This window comes from Kogia breviceps, chromosome 5, assembly GCF_026419965.1.
Source record: "Kogia breviceps isolate mKogBre1 chromosome 5, mKogBre1 haplotype 1, whole genome shotgun sequence".
NCBI lineage: Eukaryota > Metazoa > Chordata > Mammalia > Artiodactyla > Physeteridae > Kogia > Kogia breviceps.
Window position 1 is genome coordinate 90,749,876 of NC_081314.1, and position 22,219 is coordinate 90,772,094.

General features: G+C 37.4%; 1 protein-coding gene across 13 annotated transcripts in view; it reads left to right on the plus strand.

The window, feature by feature from the left end:
• Positions 1-22,219, plus strand: part of SPICE1 (spindle and centriole associated protein 1) — a 91,107-nt gene that overhangs the window by 11,652 nt on the left and 57,236 nt on the right. For 2 of the 13 annotated variants that reach the window (XM_067034627.1, XM_059063861.2), the window contains exons 1-4: positions 4,725-4,843; positions 11,332-11,430; positions 14,690-14,737; positions 18,673-18,816. In XM_067034627.1, the coding sequence (XP_066890728.1) occupies positions 11,332-11,430; positions 14,690-14,737; positions 18,673-18,816 (291 nt within the window). In that variant the 5' untranslated portion in view covers positions 4,725-4,843. Of the gene's footprint in view, positions 1-4,716; positions 4,844-5,224; positions 5,581-5,604; positions 6,425-7,444; positions 8,035-11,331; positions 11,431-14,689; positions 14,738-18,672; positions 18,817-22,219 lie in introns of those variants that run through there. The other 11 variants (XM_067034623.1, XM_067034631.1, XM_067034629.1 and 8 more) reach the window with 9 other exon arrangements.

Consider the following 22,219-nt stretch of genomic DNA (forward strand, 5'->3'; position numbering starts at 1 on the left):
ATTAACTTTGGCAGAAGTTATTAATGATACTACCTAAGCTCTAGAAGGAATAAAAATCAGTCTCAACTCATTGGCATGAGCAGTGGTGGACAGTTGGATTGCTCTTGATCTCGTTTGCTAGTCATGGTGGTGTCTGTGACTGAATATTCAAACAGACAATGGCCAGATGATATATAACAATAGAACTTGACCCACAATCTCTGCAGCAGTCAGTCCAGGAAGCCAAACCATAACCTATGCAACAATCAACCCAGAATTGTCATGATTTGGTCATGTCTGTCAGCTTCCCTATTTTTGTTCCTCATAACCAACCAGAGATCTATATGATTTATATCCCAGTTTAAGTATTTTTACATTTCAAAAATCAGAATATATAAAAAGTATGATTCTTCTTATAGTATTACTGAAGACGAATCTTCCCCATATTAAAAAAAATTCAGTGTCATAAAAAATAGAAGCAGTTGTGGAAACAAAGACTATTGACATGAGAATAAACAGAAACTATTTATTCGGCGTTTGATATAGGAAGGATCATCCACCATCACTTGCCTTTGCAGGAAACTCAAAAGACAAGAGGGGAGTGGGAAAGGTTTATAGTGAAATAAAGGGAAGACTTCAGAAATACTCTGATGAGAATTTGGGATGGGGGAACTGGAGGTGGACTAAGCAGAAGTAGAGCATCTTATGGCTTGGGGAGCATATCTGGCTCACATTTGTACCACTCAGAGAAAGCTAAATAAATAGCTTTCTTGAGGTATAATTGACACACAACAAACTTCACATATTTAAAGCATATATATCACCTGTGTTATAGACACACATACTCATGAAACCATTTTCTACATATCCAACATCTCTAAAGTTTTCTTCTTCCTTTAAATCTCTCTCCTACTTCCTCTCTGCTTCCTTTCTATTATCAAGCATCCAGTGGTCTGTTTTCTGTTACTACATTAACTTTTATTTTCTAGAGACTCATAAATGGACTCAGACAGTAGATACCCTTTTTAAAATTTGTTTGGCTTCTTTCACTCAGCATAATTATTTTATTAAATGAGTTTTGTTAAAATTTTGCTAAGAATTTTTGCATCTTTAATCATGAGGGATATTCATCTGTAGCTTTCTTTTAAACTTCTCTCTGATTTAGATATCAGGATAATGCTGGCCTCATAGAGTGAGTTGGAAATTATTCCCTCATCTTCAACTCTTCAACTGTTTTGAAAGTTTCTGTAGAATTGGTAATATTTCTTTCCCAAATGTTTGATAGAATTCACCAGTAAAGCCATCTGGACCTCTATTTTTCTTTGTGGGAAGGTTTGTTTGTTTGTTTTTTTTAATTGCAACTTTAACTTCTTTAATAGATATAGGGCTATTTAGGTTATGCACTTTTTCTTGAGAAAGTCTGGTAATTTTTGTCTTTCAAGGAATTTGTCCATTTTTTCCTATGATGTTGAATTTATTACTATAGTGTTGTTCAAAATATTACATTATTCTTTTAGTATCTGTATAATCTGTCACTGCTCTCATTTCCAATATTGGTAGTTTATATGTAATTTTCCCCTGATCAGCTTGTTTATAGGTTCATGAAGTTAATTAATCATCTCAAAGATTCAGCTGTTAGTTTCATTGGTTTTCTCTATTGTTTTTTGCTTTACTATTTTATTGATTCAGCTTTAATCTTTATTATTTCTTTTCTCCTTTGATTTAACCATTGTGGTCAGAGAACATAGCTAGTATAACTTGAATCCTTTTGGATTTATTGAAACTTGCTTTATGGTCCAGATTATTGTCCATATTGCTAAAAATTCTGTATACATATGATAAGCATTTGTATTCTGCTTGTTGCTGGAGTAGTATTCTATATATGTAATCAGGTCAAGATGGCTGATAATGTTTTTCAAGCCTATTATAACCTTGCTGATTTTCTACCTACTTGTATTATAGGTTATTCAGGGAGGGGGATTGAAATTTCTGACTCTAATTGTGGACTTTATTTCACATTGCAGTTCTATCAGTTTTTGCTTCATTTATTTTGTAGCTCTCTTATTAGGTGCATAAATGTTTAGAATTGTTGTATACTTTTGATTTAATGGCCCCTTTACCATCATGAAATGATCTTATTTACCCCTGGTAATATTCTTTGCTCTGAAATCTACTTCATCAAATATTGATAAAGCCACTCCAGCTTTCTTTTGATTAGTGTTAGAATCTTTTCCCATCCTTGTACATTAAACTTACTTGTGTTTTTATATTATTGATAAATGTGTGTCTCTTTTTATAGACAGCAATTAAAAAAATCTAATCTGACAATCTCTGCCTTTTAATTGAGGTGATTAGACTATTTGCATTTAATGTAATAATTGATTTGTATCTATCTTCTTCCTGTTTTTTCTATTTCTCTCATCTGTTCTTTGTTTCCTTTTTTTGCACTTTTATGCCTACTTTTAATCAACTATTTTTTGTTATCTTTTATAATATCTCTTTTTATAGATATCATCTCATTTAGCTGTAATTCTTACTACTTTAGTGATAGCTTTAGGTTTATATCATACATCTTTAATTTGTCACAGTCTAACTTCAAGTGATCTTATAACACATCAGAATAGTATAAGAGCCTACAACAAAAATTTCCTCTGGACTTTATGTTATTGTTGCCATGCATTTTGCCTTTACATATATTATAAACATCACAATACATTTTTATTATACTTGTTTAAGTAGTCAACTATCTTTTAAAGAGATTTAAATAATAAGAAAAATAATCTTATATACTTACTCCTGTAGCTATCTCCAGTGCTTGTCATTGTATACATCCAGATTTCCATCTGGTATCATTTTCCTTCTGCTTGAAGTACCTACTTTAACATTCCTCATAGTGGGGCTCTGCTGTTGATAAATTTTATCAGTTGTGTGTGGAAGCATATTTATTTCATCCTCATCTTTAAAATATATTTTTGACAGATATAGAATTCTAGGTTGACAGGTATTTTTCTTTTAATACATTAAGGATGTTTTACTGTCTTCTTGCTTGCAATAGTTCTGATGAGAAATATGATGTTATCCTTATTTTTGTTCCTCTGTAATGTCTTCCCTCTGGCTGCTTTTAAGATTTTTTTCTTTATCACTGAATTTGGTTATTATGTACCTTGATGTAATGTTCTTCATGTTTCTTGTGTTTGGATTTTGTTGAGCTTCTGGAAGGCAGTGGGTGGGTAAAGGTGCTGATAGGAGGTTTGCATTAGTGATGAGAGCTTATGGAAGTTCTCTTCAGATTGCCTCAGTGTTGTCAGTGAAGTAGGGAGCAAGGTCACTGGCTGAGACTGAGGACAGAGGAAGAGATGTTGAGCACGAGAGAAGGTATAAAGTTGTCATTTGGGAGGGTAGGAGAATTAATAGAGCAGGAAACGGTACTGTGGTCTTCGGTCATTTTTAAAGGCCCACTTAAAATTAGTGATCATAAATTTAAAATCAGCATGGCTGCGTGTTTTTCTCCTCCCAGTTTCATGTGCAAGGGATCAGGCACTTAGTAAATACAGTGTTGAAATAGCCAGGATTGTGGTTTTGCCAAGTTTACAGTAACTCAGAGAGGGGCAGGGAGTTGAAGATGTATGCAGGGGATGATTATATTGACTGACCGTTGAATATAACTACATCAAACTTCCTCAGTCAGAGTGGAAACTATTAGAAGGCAGTTCTTTGCATCTAGAAGGTGTTGAATGTGTATTTGCTGGCCCATGTATGGGTGTGTCTTAACAGTAGAAAGCCAGGACCTGAAGGAGGTTGTATTATTGGAGCAAATTAACTCTGGTTTCCAATGAAATGCTCTGTGAAGATCTTAACATGGGATACACAGCTTTGCCTGTCTTGGCGCCGCCCAATTAGGGCAGCCTTCCTTACACCAACACCAGAGGTACTGGACTTCTTCCACTCCCTTGCACTTGCCACACACCTTTGCATATGTAGCTTCCTCTGCAGGAAGGCTTTACCCGTCCCTGGTAATTTACTCATCCTTGCTTTTCAGCTTTCCTAGTAATTCAAATATTCCTATAAGTTTAGTATCTAGTTAGTATGCCTAATTGTTAGCACTTATCAGTTTGTTTTTGTTTTTTTTTGGTGGTAATGTAAGTATGTATATCCATTTGGGAAAAACAAAAATTTGGTATATTCTACTGGGGTTGAATATACTTATTTCATATGAGCCAGAAATTCCATTTCTAGGTATATACCCAACAGAAATGCATGCACATGCATCCCAAAAGACACGTATAGCAGCACTGAATCAAAGGTACATCAAAGGTAAAATGGATTAAAAAATGTCATACTTGTGCATTTGTCACAGTTTTAATTTGACATTTGTATTGTTGGTAACTGTTTGCTATCACACAGTAAGCTTCCTGAGGACAGGGACTTTGCCTGTTTTTAGACTCCGCTGAATATAACAGTCTCTGGCACATTGGTAGGTAGTAATAAATATTTTTGAATAAACAGAGGTGAAAGCAAGTGTGACATGTGAAGTTTGGTGTAGGGAGCAACATCTTTCTTTCCGAGAATTCACAAGAACCTGGCTAATGCTACATGCCTACCCTCCAGAGCTATGCCCAGAACCCTGCCGACAGAGTGCCAACGCAAGCCACGCCAACAACCTTTTTATCTCACAGAACAAGCCAGATTTTGGGAGGCGCCTGCGCACTGGCCTCGCCGGATGTACGCAATGGAATGGGGGCGGTGCTCCGGTAACCTAGGCAACATCCCGGAAGCAGTGGACTGTGTTAACTTGTGGCCTGCCGAGCGGTTCTGGAGCCTGGAGTTCTAGTCGTGGTGGAGGCAGCAGTCAGGAAACTGCAAGGCAGGTTGCGATGACGGGGCGGAGGCCTGCAGCCCGCCCCACAGAATCTTAGGGACCGGGGCTACAGGGCGGGGCGAACGGTCGTGGCATCTTCCTCTCTGTTCCCTGGGGATCCAGGCGCCTGGGTTGAGGATCCTTACTACAGAGAGTGCACCCGCGACTCCATGTGTTTTGCGAGTGTGTGTGCATGTCAGGATGCCTGTCTGGGTGTGTTTGTGTCTAGCGCGCTCCCCCGGGAGCATCCTGAGTGTGCACGTGCGCACCGCTTTCGGGCACTTATGCGCAGAGCTAGAAATTGGGGTACCCTAATGTAGTTTTCAAGGAATTTCCGGTCTCGTGGGAGAGAGACAAACTACCCGGGGTACTTGGGGACAGGGAGGGTCATTTAAGTCGATTTGAAGGTTAGGAAAGGGTTTGTCAGGAAGGCCCGTCTGAATGAGTTTTGAAGAGTGAGTGGGAGTTAACCCCGTGGAAAAGTGGGTGGAAGTGTGACGGGTGTTCCAAGCAGAGCGTAAGGAACGGCTGGAACTATATGGGAAGGCGAGAGCTTTGTTTTAGGATGTGTGGGAGATGTGAGAGGAGAAATGACTGCAAAGAAAAGTCAGCTGGGCCGCACGGACCGGGGAGAGTGTCTGAGTGCCGAGCTGAGCTGGATTCCTCTCTGCAGGGGAGCGCTGTTAAAATCGTTTGAGGAACGAAGTAAAGTTTTGAGAGCTATACTCTATCCATATATCTGGGTAAGAGTGATTGGAGGGATAGTGTTTGGAAAGAGGTCTTGTTTCCCTCTGATCAATTTTCCACTAGCCAGAGTGGTTTTACTAAATCCCATCGTAACTGACCTTGCTTAAAACACTTCAGTGGCTTCCTATAGGTCTTTAGGTTAGTGTTCAAATTACTGTGGCTCACAAGGCCATAATCTGGCCTCTGCCTTTCTTTTTTATCCTTTTTCTAGTCTTCCTACCCTCTCAAGTCTTTGTTAGTCAAACTGAACCTCTCAAACCCTTTGTAAGTGCCCTCCCCCGACCCTGACCTGGAGCATTTTTCCCCCAGTTTCTAATTTTTAGTCATAGTTTCGCTCTCAGCTTAAATATTTTTAGGGGAATTAGAGGGAGGAGGTGGTCTTTTCTCACTTTGTAGGGTAAGTTAGGTATTTCTGTGACAGGTGGCCTTTTCTCACTGTGTAGAGTAAGTTAGGTATTTCTATGACACTGAATTTACTTCCAACGTTAGCCTTATATTGCAATTCCTTATTTAATTGCGGTCGGACAAACTAAGCTCTGTGAGGGTCCAGAGTTATTATACTTTCTTGCTGTATCTGGTGACAGGCTCTTGGCAGGTGCTTTCAAAATTCTTGTTGAAATAATGGATGATGAAGTGGGAGAGCGAATGAGTGAAAGGAAGATTAATTAGGGGAAATAATGAGAACCTGGACAGAAACATTCATAGTAGAGATGAAAAAAGGGGGACATGAGAGAGATGTTTGAGGGAAAGAATGAATAGATTCTGGTATCTGATTAGCTTTGAGACAAGAAGGGAGAGAAGGTGATGCTAAGGTTTTAAACAGGAGCAACTGGAAGAAAGGTAATTCTGTACTTCAGCGTTATTCAGCAGACATTTACTGAGCAAGCCAGTTATATATCAAGAACTAGACATTGGTGGGGAGGGGGCATGGATGCTAAGCTGTATATTGGCCATACCGTATTTGAGATATTTGAGAGATGTGCACAGAAGCCAGTTGGAAATGAGCATTAGGTGTTTTGAGGAAAGATGTGCATCCTTGATTTGGGACTAACTTTCACAATGTATTTGTGTTCCCAGTACATTGATAGCTTTGCTCAAGGGAGTAGGTCAGATCACTAAGGGAAGATGTGAATTCCCCTTGGTGATCTAGAAAGTACGCTTCATGAGAGCTGGTGCCATATTAGACTTGTTTACTATCGTATCTCCAGTGCCCGGCCAGTGCCTGGCATGTGGTAAACTCTCAAAAACAATTATTGGACAAAGAGAGAGGGAGTCCAATGGAAAGAAAAGAAGACTGGGATAGAACTGAGTGAAGATCCTTGATTACGTAGTATGTGAATATTGTCTTAGCCTGAAAAGGAGAAAAGAATAGGAGAGAAACCAGGAGAAAGAGTGTCATGGAAGCCAAGGGAGGGGCGAGCTTCCAGGAGTGGGCGTCTCTAGAGATGGAAAGGGCCTGAGAAATAAGGGACCAATAATTTTAGCAATTAGGAAGCTATTCGTATTTTAGATTTTTCTCCCAACGAGGCTAGATTTTCTGGGTTATGCTAATTTTATTATTTGACATCTTGGCACTGTAAACCATCAGACTATCTTTATAGTCTCACATTTCAGCATGTAAACTATAGCTCCCTTATGATACCTGGTTCCTGTAAGTGGCACAAAATCCCCTCATTAGACCACGAAGTCTGATCTTTGGTCAAGAAAAATATGGTCACCTTTACTGGTGATGTTCAAGAGGACACTTTTCAGTGCATAGGTGGTTCCTGTGTTATAAGAGTTTGAAGTATAACTGGGGCTTAGTAAATACAAGTGCTTAAATAGGCCTCTCCTTCATGAAGTTTGTTGGTGAAGGGAAGGTCAGAGATGGGATAGCAGCTTTGTTACACCATTGTGAACTTAACCTTTGCATACTTCAGATTCAGGGATGGTTTTTCAGAATTGAGGCTGGTGGGAAAGTATAATATTTTAAATAGCTTGAAATAAAGTATTTTAAGAGTAACATGAGTTCATTGTAGAAAGTTTGGAAAATATAGAACCAACCAGAGATAACTTAATTCTAGTAATGTTTTCTAGAACGTGCATTATTATAATTAGTCATAATTAGTCAGATCTGGTTTTGAGTGTCAGCTCCCAGCTCTGTGCATTATTATTTCTGTGACTTTGAGCAATATCTCAAAAGCCCCAGTTTTCTCATTTGGGAACGGGGGTTAATAATTGTTGCTGACATAATCATTAGTAATCCTTACGTAGAACTTAGAATGTGCTAGGCAGGGGTTCTGAGCACCTTGTGCATTTAATTAGTTCCGTTTTACAGCAGTGGCAGAGCTGGGATGTGAACTCAGACAGTCTGGTTTTAGACTGTACTCTTAACTATTATGCTCTAATGTGTCTCAGGATAGTATGTGCCTCATCGGGTTGTGGGATTAAATGTGAAGCTTTTAGCACAGGTAAGTGCTTTATTAGTATTGTGTGTGTATTAACATCATGAGAATATACTATATGTGCAGTTCTGTATTCTACTTTTTACACTGAACTTTCTATGTATTTTCCTACATTCTTCATAATATAATTTTAATGAATACATAATTCATCATTTAGATATACTGACATTTTATGATTTCCTTTTGTTTCTGCCAAGTAAATCGAAGATCTAAGTGGTTAAAATAAAATACGTAAGAAAGCTTTTTTGAATAAACATTATATTTTTCCATATCTTTTTAAATAACAGCATTGTTGAGATATAACTCACAGACCATAAAATTTAACCCTTTAAAGTATACAGTTTAGAGTTTTTTAGTATATTCACAGTTTTGCAATCATCACAACTATCTAATTCCATGACATTTTCATCACCACCAAAAGAAACCCTGTACCCATTAGCAGTGGCTCTCCGTTTCCTCCTCCCCGCAGACCCTCCCAACCACTAATCTACTTTATGTCTTTATGGACTTGCCTATCCTGGACATTTCATATAAATGGAATCATATAATTTATGACCTTTGGTGTCTGGCTTCTTTCTCTTAGCTTAATATTTTCAAGGTTCATCCATGTTGTAGCATGTGTCAGTACTTCATTCCTTATTATTGCTAAATAATATTACAGAATATGGATATACAATATTTTATTTATCCTTTCTTCAGTTGGTGGATATTTGGGATGTTTCCACTTTTTGTCTATTAAGAATAATGTTGCTATGAACATTCATGTCCAAGTTTTTGTGTGGACATAAGTTTTCAATTCTTTTGGCTGTATATGTGGGACTAGAGTTGCTGAGTCATGTAGTAACTCTTTAACTTCTTTAGGAACCGCCAAACTGTTTTCCAAAGTGGCTATGCCATTTTGCATTCCCACTAGTAATATATGGGGATTCCAATTTCTCCATATTCTCGCCAAAGCTTGTTATTTACATCTTCTTGATTATAACCATCCTGGTGGGTGTAAGGTAATATCTCATTATGGTTTTGATTTGCATTTAATGACTGGTGATCTTGAACATCTCTTCACATGTTTATTGGCCATTTGTAGTATCTTCTTTGGGGAAATGTGTATTCAAATCCCTTAGCCATTTTATTTATTTATTTTTTCTTTCTTTTTTTTAAAAAATTTAAAATTTGTTTTGGCTGCATTGGGTCTTTGTTGCTGCGCGGGGGTTTTCTCTAGTTGCCGCGAGTAGGGGCTACTCTGTTGCGGTGCGTGGGCTTCTCACTGCAGTGGCTTCTCTTGTTGCGGAGCCTGGGCTCTAGGCACGCGGGCTTCAGTAGTTGTGGCACACGGGCTCAGTAGTTGTGGCTCGCAGACTCTAGAGTGCAGGCTCAGTAGTTTTGGTGCTCAGGCTTAGTTGCTCTGTGGCATGTGGGATCTTCCCGGACCAGGGCTCAAACCTGTGTCCCCTGAATTGGCAGGCAGATTCTTAACCATTGTGCCACCAGGGAAGCCCCCTTAGCCATTTTAAAATTGGATTTTTTGTTGTTGATTTGTAAGAGTTCTTTATATATTCTGGGTACAAGTTACTCGTTAGATATATGATTTGCAAATGTTTCATCTCATTCTTTTGGTTGTCTTTTCACTTTCTTGATGGTGTCCTTTGAAGCACAAAAGTTTTAAATTTTGATGGAGTCCAATTTATTTTTTCTTTGGTTGCTTGTGTTTTTAGTGTCATTTCTGAGAAACCATTGCTTAACCCAAGGTTCATGAAGATTTATGCTTATGTTATCTTCTAGGAGTTTTGTACTTTTAGCTCTTACATTTAAGTCTGTGATTCATTTTAAGTTAATTTTTTACATGTTGTGAGGTAGGGGGTCTTACTTCATTCTTTTTCATATGGATATCCAGTTGTCCCAGCATCATTAACTTAAAAGACTGTTCTTTCCCCATTGAATTGTTTCTTGGCACCCTTGTTGAATATAAACTGACCATAAGTTTAAAGTTTTGTTTTGGACTCTTGGTTCTATTCCATTCCATATCTTTTAAAATGGCATATATGTCTCTGCAATTTACTGTGTGACCTTCCCAGTCAGTTAACTCTTTGTCCCTTCGTTTTCTCATCTGTAAAATGAATAACAATAGTAAATACTTCATGGGATTAGTGTGAGGATTAAAGGAGATAATATATGGGAAGAGTTTAGAACAGTACCTGGCTTGAAGAAAGTACTTAGTAGCTATTTCCATCATTATAACCACCACCACTATCATCATCATCCCCATCATCACCATCACTATGATAACACTTAAATGTTATTCTCTAACTTGTATGTGACTTGTCTCCTTTGCCGGGTTGTACGTTCTGAAATTAACCATACTTAAAGAGTGAATGTGGTTGCTAAGAGTTATAGGACAGAGGGCCAATTCCTGAGAAATACTTGCATTTAGTCATCTTTATTCACAGTAGACTAAATGATTTTTTAAAAAGATGTACTTAAGGAAAATACTAGAGTCTTTGTTTTAGGATAATTTGGAGTAAGGGGGTCAGCTGGAAAGTTTTGTAATTATTTAGGTGTTAAAGAAGTTCTGGAATTGGAGTTATGTATATGTGTTGCTTTTTAAAAATCATGTATGTATCCTCAAATCCTAGTGTTCCGGCACTGTGAGTCTTTTTCTAATTTTGTATGATGTTTAGTCTAATGTCCTTAGCATTGCATTTTAAAAGTGCCAAGCAACTGCTGGCCATTTTCATATTCTAGTTTAGTATCAATAATCACCCCCATTTAGTATTATGTGAAAAATATACCAGAGATCGTATCATAACTCATTCATTCTCTAAAATTTAGCCACCTTTATTTTAAGGTAAGCACGTATGTTTCTGGTAGTGATTTTGAGTGCTAGATGCTTAAAAAAGAACCCCAACTATCTCTTGCTCTCCTCTTACATTCACATTGTTCACATGTGATTGACATTTCCTCTATTCATTGTGAATTTGTATAACAGGTGACAATGCTTATGCTTATGACTGTCAGATAGATCTCTGCTTTAGGTCATACTTGCTTCATTCCTAGGGTTCTTTATTAATCACATATATTTAATTTGTTGATTTGAAACCTCTTTTATCATAGTTATCAGTATCAACATTTTAATAATTATGAAGTGAAAGAACCAAGTCTTTTGGTAGCCTGTTCCTTTCATTATACTTAAAGTTCTCGTCTGATGTTTTAAAATTTATTTTCTTAGATATCTTTTTCCCTCTCTGGTGATGATTAATTATCAGTTTTTCATGTATTTTAAAAATTTGATATGATTATTACTCCTAGATGTCATTTGTCAGAGTGAACCGTTACGGTCCCCGTGGAGGAGGAAGGAAAGCACTGAAAGTAAAGAAGAAGAAAATGTCAGTAAAGCAAGAATGGGATGTAAGTCTAGGTGGGATAATACACGGTATAACATTACATGGAAGGAATAAATGTGATGACATCACCTTAGTCACTCAGGATGGTGCTCTGAATGGGGCTTAGCATGCGATATGGTGGAATGGGTTTCTAGGCATGTTACTGGGTTGGCCAAAATGTTTGTTTCATTTTAAGTAAAAATAAAAGACATTTTTCATTTTCACCAAGAACTTTATTGAACAACGTATTCATTAACCGAATGAACTTTTTGGCCAGTCCAATATCCTAGGTCTTGGAGGGAAGAGCAGATGCCTTTGGGGAAGTTTTAAAAAATATGAATGTTGAGGTTATAGCTCTACCTCTTTTTAAGAACCGAAATCTTGGGGCTTCCCTGGTGGCGCAGTGGTTGAGAATCTGCCTGCCAATGCAGGGGACACGGGTTCAAGCCCTGGTCTGGGAAGATCCCACATGCCGTGGAGCAGCTAGGCCCGTGAGCCACAACTACTGAGCCTGCGTGTCTGGAGCCTGTGCTCCGCAGCGAGAGGCTGCAACAGTGAGAGGCCCACGCACTGCCATGAAGAGTGGCTCCCGCTTGCCGCAATTAGAGAAAGCCCTCACACAGAAAGGAAGACCCAACACAGCCAAAAATAAATAAATTAATTTAAGAAAAGAAGGGAAGGGATTTCCTTTCCCTTCTCTCCTTTAAAAAAGAAAGAACTGAAATCTTAAGTGGGTGGGGAGTGTGTTTTTAAAAAGTCCCCCACCTCTACTTTGAGAACTTACTGCTTTAAGGCAACTCTAGTTAACCTGAAATCTGCAATTTTTTGGTACATATTTTAGATTTGCCCATAGCAACCTGTGATATCATAATCATATGAGTGGCATTTTTGACTGAAAAAGTGTGTGATCCTTGCTCTCTTATCCCTCAAATTGTTTTTTACTCATCTCCAGAGACTGGTCAATTTCAGTACAAAGGTTCTCGTAAGATGTAAGACAGGTCTCAGGTATCTGAGACATGATCCCTGGCTCCTACCCTGAGTACCACTTGGTATTATCAAGGGGATTTTTATCTTTTGGAGTTGGGTACTTTGGTTTGGACCATGAGACTTTGGGTACTTTTACTTTCTGTTGTGAAGATTAACTGGTCAGGGACTAGTTTGGATCTTAGGGATTCTTTTGGACTTAGAACCTTCTGGGTTGTGGCCAACCACCTTAGCCAGGTATCCTGGGCAAACTGACAGCCTTAGAAAGCGGAGCAGGGGGACTTTTCTATGTTTAGATTGCTTTGTTGCCATGTGATTGGCTATAAAATAGTATAAGGATATGACTCTAAGGTAATGATACTGATTAAAAGGTGAAAAAATGCACATGATAACATAAGTTTTCCCCTTCAGAGTGGTTACTTTGGGAAATTCCATATTTATTTTGATATGCTGCTGTTGCTCAAAACATAGTTGAAAACCATTATTTGAAATTGCATTCAGAACCTTCCTCATTTACTTTATATTATCTCCAGTGGTGGAAAAAAACGTTTTCTGAAGGTAGATGGAACTTGAAAGTAGTTATAGGTCATTTGGTGTGAATGGTAAATGAGGAAGGAGAGATCAACTGAATAATACTGTTTTTTTTTTTTTTTTTTTTTTTTGCGCGGTACGCCGGCCTCTCACTGTTGTGGCCTCTCCCGTTGCGGAGCACAGGCTCAGGACGCACAGGCTCAGCGGCCATGGCTCACGGGCCCAGCCGCTCCACGGCATGTGGGATCTTCCCGGACCGGGGCACGAACCCGTGTCCCCTGCATCGGCAGGCGGATTCTCAACCACTGTGCCACCAGGGAAGCCCAATAATACTGTTTTGATGAAAATATTGAGGCATTTTCTGAAATGGCTTGTAAATTAGATTTAAAGGCAATTTCAGAAGAAAATACAGTTGACCCTTGAACAACATGTGGGTTAGGGGCACCGACCCTCTGCACAGTCGAAAATCCACGTATAACTTTACAGTTGGCCCTCTGTATCTGTGGTTTTGCATCCATGGATTCAGCCAACTGTGGATCGTGTCACACTGTAGTATGTATTGAAAAATATCGACACATAAGTGGACCTGTGTTCAAACCCGTATTGTTCAAGAGTCAACTATAGTTTTAAGCAATAGTAGTATAAATGAAATTATATTTTCTCCCATGAAAACTAATTCCAAGCATATCACTTATATGCCTGAATTTTTATTATGATTGTTAAAAACAATTCTCAGGAATTCCCTTGTGGTCCAGTGGTTAGGACTTGGCACTTTCACTGCTGAGGGCCCAGGTTCAGTCCCTGGTTGGGGAACTAAGATCCTATAAGCCATGTGGCATGGCCAGAAAAACTCCCCAAAAAACAACAAAAAAAACCAATTCTCATGATATTACCATTGTATCTTGTACTTTTCTAAATCAATATGGAAGGAATAACAGTTTTAGTATATAAAAGACTTGAACTAAATACAAACTATGGCCCAAAGGTTAAGTCTTTGAATACATCAGAAGCTATTTCACTAGGCTCAGTTCTCTGTATTTCTCTTAGAATTAAAACTCTACATTGCTTTTTTCCCTGCCTTGCCAAATCTGTATAACACAATGGCTGAAGTCATTTTGGAAAGGACCAAATTGCAGGGCTGCTACTCAGAGCTGTGCAGGCTGTGCACTGCACAATTCCAAGGGGCACTATTTACATGGCCTGTGATATCAACGGAGCCACCTGGAGTTGTGCAATGTGGAAGCCCTGCCATTTGGTTTAGTGCCTTTTTACTTGAGTGACTGTTTTCACATTTTATGAAATTATACAATACCCTCAAGATTTGTCTCTCGTTATGATAGGTTCTATGCTTAAGGTGTTGGCATGGGCACAAATTGAACCTCTCTGTAGTGATCACACTTTATATTTCAGGATCTTTAGAGTTGCCTTGTTCCATGAAATATAGTTTGAAAACTATAACTTTAGTTAAACTAACTTGTTTTGAATTATGTACTACCCGGTTGTTTTCATTATTTTAATATAATGTATGCTTGCTTGGTGAATTTAGTGCTTAATTTCTGCGAGACACTTAAAAATAGTCAGTTATTTTCTACAAGACACCTAAAAGTAATCCTTGTTAATATTTAAATTGAGAATTTAATTCTCAGGGAAAGACTTTTTGGTCTCAGGATTTTGAATCCGTTTTCAGCCATTAAAATTCAGCATATATTAATATTTTGTAAGAAACCTTTTGCTTTTCAAAGAAAGTTCATCATCTTTTTTTTTTGCAGAACACTGTAACTGATCTAACAGTTCATCAGGCAACTCCTGAAGATCTGGTAAGTTTACTATCGAAAGTAAGTCATTTGTTCATCATCTTATTTGATATTTGATACTTCTAACCTACAGAATAGAAACCAGAGGCACTTACTAGAAGTTGTTCAGTTATTTTTAATCTTGCTTATGTCTATATAAAATCAAAAAGTGTATGTCCTGGGCTTCCTTATTTTACTTAGGCATATCAGAATGCATTAGAATTTCATTAGATAGGTTTGGTTTACAGTTCAGATCTCTCTAGTCCAGTATTTTCCTGTACACATTTATCATCTTTTCCTATCTGTAGATATCACTAGCATTATTTACCATTACTTCCCTATACAAACATCCATTATAATTTATTTCTTGAACATGCCATGTACATTTCCACATTTGAGCCCCAGTTCATGCTATTCTCTTTACTTGGAACAGTCTCCCTACCTTCTTCTCCTCCTGTACAAATCTTACTTTGCTTCCTTATCCTAGTTCAAGTTTTACTTTTTTTAAAAAAAAGCTTTTATTATAGGTTTGTTGGTTTTTTAAACAGCTTTATTAAGATATAAATCACATAACATAAAATCTACTCTTTTAAAGTATACAATTCATTGCTTTTTAGTATAGTCACAGAGTTATGCAACCATCATCACTTTCTAATTTTATAACATTTTCATCACTCCCCCAAAAGTAACCCTTTACCCATTAACAGTCACCCTCTATGCCCCACCCCTCAAATCCCTGGCAACAACTAATCTGTTTTACGTCTCTATGGATTTGCCTATTCTGGACATTTCATATAAATGCAATATAATATGTATGTTTTATATCTGGCTTCTTTCTTTTAGCGTAATGTTTTCAAGGTTCATCCATGTTGTAGTATCAGTACTTCATCCCTTATTATTGCCAAATACTATTTTGTTTACGGATATACCATGTTTTATTTATCGATTTATCAGTTGTTGGACATTTGGGTTGTTTCTCCTTTTTGACTATTATAGATAATACTGCTCTGAATATTCATGTACAAGATTTTGTGTGAACATACGCTCTTAGTCTCTTGGAAGTATACCTGGAAGTAGAATTGCTGAGTCATATGATATCTCTATGTTTAACTTTCTGAGGAACTGCCAAACTGTTTTCTAAAGTGGTTGCACCATTTACATTCTTACCAGCATGTATGAGGGTGCCAGTTTTTCCACATCCCTTGCCAGCATTTGTCATTGTCATCTTTGTGGTTTTAGTTCTCCTAGGGGATATAAAGTGGAATCTCATTGTAGTTTTTTGTTTTTTTTTTTTTTTTTTTTTGGCGGTACACGGGCCTCTCACTGTTGCGGTCTCTCCCACTGCGGAGCACAGGCTCTGGATGCGCAGGCTCAGCGGCCATGGCTCACGGGCCCAGCCGCTCTGCGGCATGTGGGATCTTCCCAGACTGGGACACGAACCCGTGTCCCCTGCATCGGCAGGCAGACTTTCAACCACTGCACCACCAGGGAAGCCCCTTCATTGTAGTTTTGATTTGCATTTCCCTAATGACTAATGACATTGAGTATCCTTTCATATATTTATTGGCCATTTGTAGTATCTTCTTTGGAGAAATGTCTCTTCAAGTCTTTTAGTTATTTAAAAATTTCCAGAGGAAATATGTGACAGCTATGAATTGGGCTTGATGAAGAGAGGGACACAAAAAATAAAATAAAATAAAAATAAAATTGGATTATTTGTGTTTTTATTGTTGAGTAGTAGGGTTCTTTATATATTCTGGATATGTTTCTTATCAGATATATGATTTGCAAATATTTTCTTCCATTCTGTTGGTTGCATTTTAGCTTTCTTGATAGTATCCCTTGAAACATAAAAGTTTTAAATTTTGATGAAGTACAATTTATCTAATTTTTTTCTTTTGTCACTTGTAGCTTTAGTGTCATATCTTAAGAAACCATTGTTTAACCAAGGTTCACAAATATTTACTTCTATGTTTTTGTCTAGGAGTTTTAAAGTTTTGGCTCTCATGTTTAGGCCTTTCATCCATTTTGAATTAATTTTTATGTATGGTGTGAGGTAGGAGTCCAGCTTCATTCTTTTGCAAATGGATATCCAATTGCCTAAGCACCATTTATTAAAAAGACTGTTCTTTTCACATTGAATTGTCTTGGCACCCTTGTTGAAAATCAATTGTCTGTAAAGGTAAGTGTTTATTTTGGACTCTCATTTCTATTCCACTGATCTGTATGTCTATTGTTATGCTAGTACCATACTCTCTTGATTATTGTAGTAAGTTTGAAGTCCTACTCTTTGAAGCTGCCTAACAGTTGCTTTCTTCTCTGAACTTTTGTTGTACTTACTACCTACATAAGGCATTGAGTATATGCCATCTAATGCTTGTCATTTATCTTTATATGCATATGTCCAGTCTCTCTGGGCAGATTATTAATGTTTTTGAGGGACAGAGGCTGTATCTTATAAGTTTTTGTGGGCCTAGGAATCTTAATCATAGTAGGTACTCATTAAATGTTTGTTGAGGATAATAATGATGTCCAACTGACTTAAAATTTTTTTATTATGAAAAATTTCAAACTCACGTGAAAATAGCGACAAAAGTATAAAGAACTCCCATGTACTGTTCGCCTAGATATAATAGTTATGAAAATTTTGCCATACTTGTTTCATTTATCTTACCCTTTGCTTCTTCACTGGAGCATTTTAAAGCAAAGCCCAGAGGACATGTCATTTTGTGCCTACATATTCAGTTTGCATTAAAAAAAATAGATATTTTCTTATATAACCAAAATGCCATTATCATGCCTGACAAAAGTAACACTAATATTTTGGTATTACCTAATCCCAGTCTGTATTCAGATTTCCCTGATTGTCTCAAAAATGTCATCTTCATTTGTTCTTTGTGAATCAGAAACCTTACATAATATTTAGTTGTTAATCTCTTAATGGACTGATTTCATATTTACATGGTGCAAACTCAGTAGTACATTTTATCAGATGACATACAGGTTTTGTTCATATTCATAGTTCTGAATGCTAGAATGCTTGTAAAGCCAATATCTGCTTTTGTTCCTTAGCCACCTTAGTGAACTCCTCCCTTCTAACTCTTAAGCTGTGACTCATATCTCTGCTTCTGCTTCTGGAATTCCACTTCCTTGGAGTCCTGCATCTCCATGGACCCACTTCCACATGCAGCCATTGCAGGGCTATAAAAACACTGCATTGTGAGCTCTTGGTGGTGATGTGAATATCATGGAATGGGTGTGCCTTTGCCAGAGATGACTCAGTGGATTTTGTGCCTTTTATGTCATACTCAGTCTGTGTGTGTGTGTGTGTGTGTGTGTGTGTTTATAATTGTATATGTACACACATATGTAACTGAAAAATTTAACAAAAGAATTCTTAACTTTTATTATGTGCAATGTGTTCTTAATATTTTCTATTCTATATTCTGTTTATTTTTTTTAATGTTGGTTTTGATCCACTAATTTATTTTACCACCCATTAAGTGAGTCCCAAGATGCAGTTTGCAAAACACGACTTTATTGGATAGTCTTGTACAAAAGAAGTAGAAATTAATATTCTTTCATTTTGTGTTTTAGCTAGGTCTACTAGTTTGTTTTATTTATTTATTTTTTGGCCATGCTACATGGCTTGTGGGATCTCAGTACCTGACCAGGGATTAAAGCCAGGCCACAGCAGTGAAAGCCCAGAATCCTACTCACTAGGATACCAGGGAACTCCCTAGGTCTGCTAGTTTTAGATACTTCTTTTTTAAAAAATCATTTTTGATAATTTAGAAGATGGTGAAAATTTTGTGAATATATATATATATATATAAAATATACGTATACTGGACTAGAAAAAATAAAAAAAGATGAACTAGGTTAGGTTGTCCTACCATCTGAATAGGCAAGTTCTTTGTTCCTGAAACATTCTTTTATATATTTTTTCTTCCATATAGATCCGTCGTCATGAAATACACAAATCAAAGAATAGAGCATTAGCACACTGGGAACTCCAAGAAAAAGCTTTGAAGAGAAAATGGAAGAAGCAGAAACCGGAAATTTCTAATCTTGAGAAAAGGAGATTGTCTGTCATGAAGGAGGTAATGCTAAACTGCATCATCTGTAGAGTTAGAAAGAAAAGAAGAGGTAAATAGGTGTCTCTCTTTTCCCGTGTATTTGATTCACATTGGACAGACTCTAATCATTATCGTGTCCTTACACAATGATCTACAGGTTGACTTTGGAAAAAGGAGCAGAGTGATGATTACAGTCTAGTTTTGTGATTTGAATTCCCACTCTTCAGCTTACTAGCCAGGTGACCTTAAATTATTAACTTCCCAGCCTGAATTTTCTTATCTTTAAACAGGAGTAACAGTATTTGCCTGATTGTATTGTTAGGAGATTTCAGTGATAAAATATTACTAAAGTGATTAGGACAGTCCTTGGCACATAATTAGTGTCATATATATATATAAAGCTGCTATAATTATTTTTCTCAGTTCAACAGCAATGCTGTTAGATTACTTTGCAAAAAAAAAAATGTGTGCTTGTCCAACAAATTAGTAAGGTACTTGTCTTTGGCTTAATCTTTTGTCAGGTGTAGGGTGTTTGAATAAGTAATCAGAGTGGGTAGGAATAAATAATATGGAAAATAAGAAGGAACTACAGCAAAACCCTTCTTTTATTTGGGCTGAAATCATTGTAAAAGAAATGCCTGTTTTCTTCTTGTTCAGTGCTTGGAGCTTATGGCACTTAGCTGTCTGGGTGACCTTCTGCTGCAGCTTTAAGTCACATTCTGTCTTTTGAGGAATTTGTTAGGCTTATTAGTGAAATATGAAAATCATGACTTTATATATCATGAGGAAGAATTATATCTCCCAAATAAATGTTTACATGAGCTTGTAAAAAGAATAGTGGATTGAAAGAGAATGGTTCTTTAGAGATACGTATCTTTTGGTGATCTTAGGCAAGTCATGTACATTTAAATGTTACGTGGTAATTCTCCATGAAAGGCCTAAGAACACAGATCTAGCCAGGGAAAATGGCAGCCCCTTTGAGGTGACTCTGGGCTTTTGTTTCCCCTCCCTAGTGGCCCCTGCTCATGTCCTGAATCCCTTATACCTTGTAGATGTGGTAGAATTAGGGGTTGAAGAAGAGTGGTAAGAGAGGGTGAGTGAAATTTCTTTGCCTTCTTTATGTAATGTGGCTTCCTCATGCTCTAGCGTAGTGTTTCTCAACTCTGACTGATTCTAATTTCCATTAAAAGAATTCCCATTTGAAATAAAAAACAGTATCTGGACTCAGACATATTTATACTCAGGTATTCTAATTCAGTGGATCTGGGATGCAGCCCCACTTAGGTATTTTTAAGACAGTTGCTATGTAATTTTTAATATTTTGCTAGGGTTGAGAACCTCTGCTAATAGTGGGATTTAGGCATTTCCATTTAACAATATTTTGGAGGTTTTGCTATGTCAGTATTTAGAAATCTACCTTTTCTTTTTTAATGGCCAGGTAGTATATGGATATACCACAATTTATTTATCTAGTGCTTTATTAGTGGACATTTGGGATGTGTATCAGAGTATGGTATAAGCATCTTGAAAAAAAGAAAGACCCCAGAATATACTGGTTTAAACAAAATAGAAATCTATTCCACTTTTATGGAACAGCTCAGACTCAGAGATACATGGTAGTGGGTAGGAGGATCTCTGGTCCTTTATTACAGGGCTTCCATGTCTGAGTTTGGAGTGGCTGTTCCAGCTTCCTTCAGATGTTTCCCAGGCAGCATGAAGTGGGGAAGAGAATGCATGTCACTCCCTTTATGTATCACCCAGAAGCTCTGGCTTCTATCCCATTGTCCAGAACTTCATCAAGTGACCACTGTCACCTGCAAGGGTGGTTGGGAAATTAGCTATGTACTTGGCTTACTTGGGAGTTCTGCTGTTAAAGAGAAAACAGAAAGAAAGGATATTGGTGGGTAAGTAGCAGTGTCTGCCACCGACAGATTATTTCCTGCCTTGTCACTATAAATAATGTAATGAACAATGTAATGAATATGTTCTTGAGTACACGTATAAATATATTTGTAGGATAAATTCTTAAAAGTGGAATTGCTGAGTCAAAAGATTCGTACATCTATGATTTCAATGTTGCTATATTTGTAATGTCTGTGATAAGGTATATGAGGGGACCAAAGGAAGAGTCCTCCTTGGGCATATCCACCTAGGTTTTATCATTATGTGTTAGAGCTACCAGGACCCATCCCCCAGAAGCTGGGTTCCTAGATTAACGTAAATTAAGAGAAAAGCTCTTCGAATAGCATAATCTTAGATTTTGTTTGCTGTATGATCCACTCATGCCATGGGAATCAAGCAAATAAGGGTCAAAATCCAAATTAGAGAGAGGGTGGCTTTGATAAAGATTTTGTAAATTTTAAAAGTATATTAACTAACCTTGTCTCTTTGTACTTTCCCAATTCTGTCTGGTTTTGATTACCAGAGAGCAAAACTGTTAGCATGAGAAGTTTCTAATAATGTTTTTGAAGGGACCTTGACTGATCTTTTGAAAATCCAAGATGTATTCTGTTGTACTCTTCAGAAGTTTGGTTTTGTGCTGTGCAAACCCATCTGGGGAAATAATATATACAGATGGGCCTGCAGAGATTGATTTACCTATCATGAGGATGAGTTTTATCATAGAGGAGTGATAAAGAAATCCAGAAAGAGCGAGAGAAAGCCAGTGCTCTGACTTCTGGCCACTCAAGCCGTCTGCCCCAAGGAGCCTGGGCAGGGACTAGCAGGGAGAGAGCTGCAGGGCAGTGTGTTTTCTGGAGACCTCATTATAATTAGTATCAGGTCTTGACAGGATAAAATTATTCCTCCACAATCTGCTGCTTTCAATTTATATCTCTTCATTTTGATAGGAAGTCAATACCTTTTTTAAAAATAGTAAACAAAACTGCTGCTAGGAAATATATTTTGTGTAACTTTTCTAGTATAAGTGGTAGATTATAATGCTCCATTTACTTTCTTTCGTAAACTCTAATTGCACGTGCTACAAGATGGCTAACCAGGGATGAAAATTTAAGTTGTAACAACATTCTCAAATATCTCTAGAATTGTATACAGATTTGGTATACACTTTTGTATCTCTTGACAGGGCCTAGGATGCTACGCTTCTGACTCCAAATGTGCTCTTTGTCCTGTGCCATTCCAAAACTTACTCTTTGTGGAGAGAAAAGATTCAGAACTTTATTCTCACTAACAGAGCCAGCCAACCTGCTTGGCTTTAGCAGGGGAAGAAGGGGGAAAAAGTCAGAATATGACTTGTTATTTTTCTTCATGTCCTAAAACAGTAACTGAGGTCACATTGTATGCTTGTTTCCATGGTCTAGAGAAATTCTGGTAAGAGCATTTGTTACCAGATGTTTTGATTTGAGTCAGTGTTGGAAACTGGAAAATTTCCAATTTTGAGACTACTTTCAGCCTAAGAATGTGATCT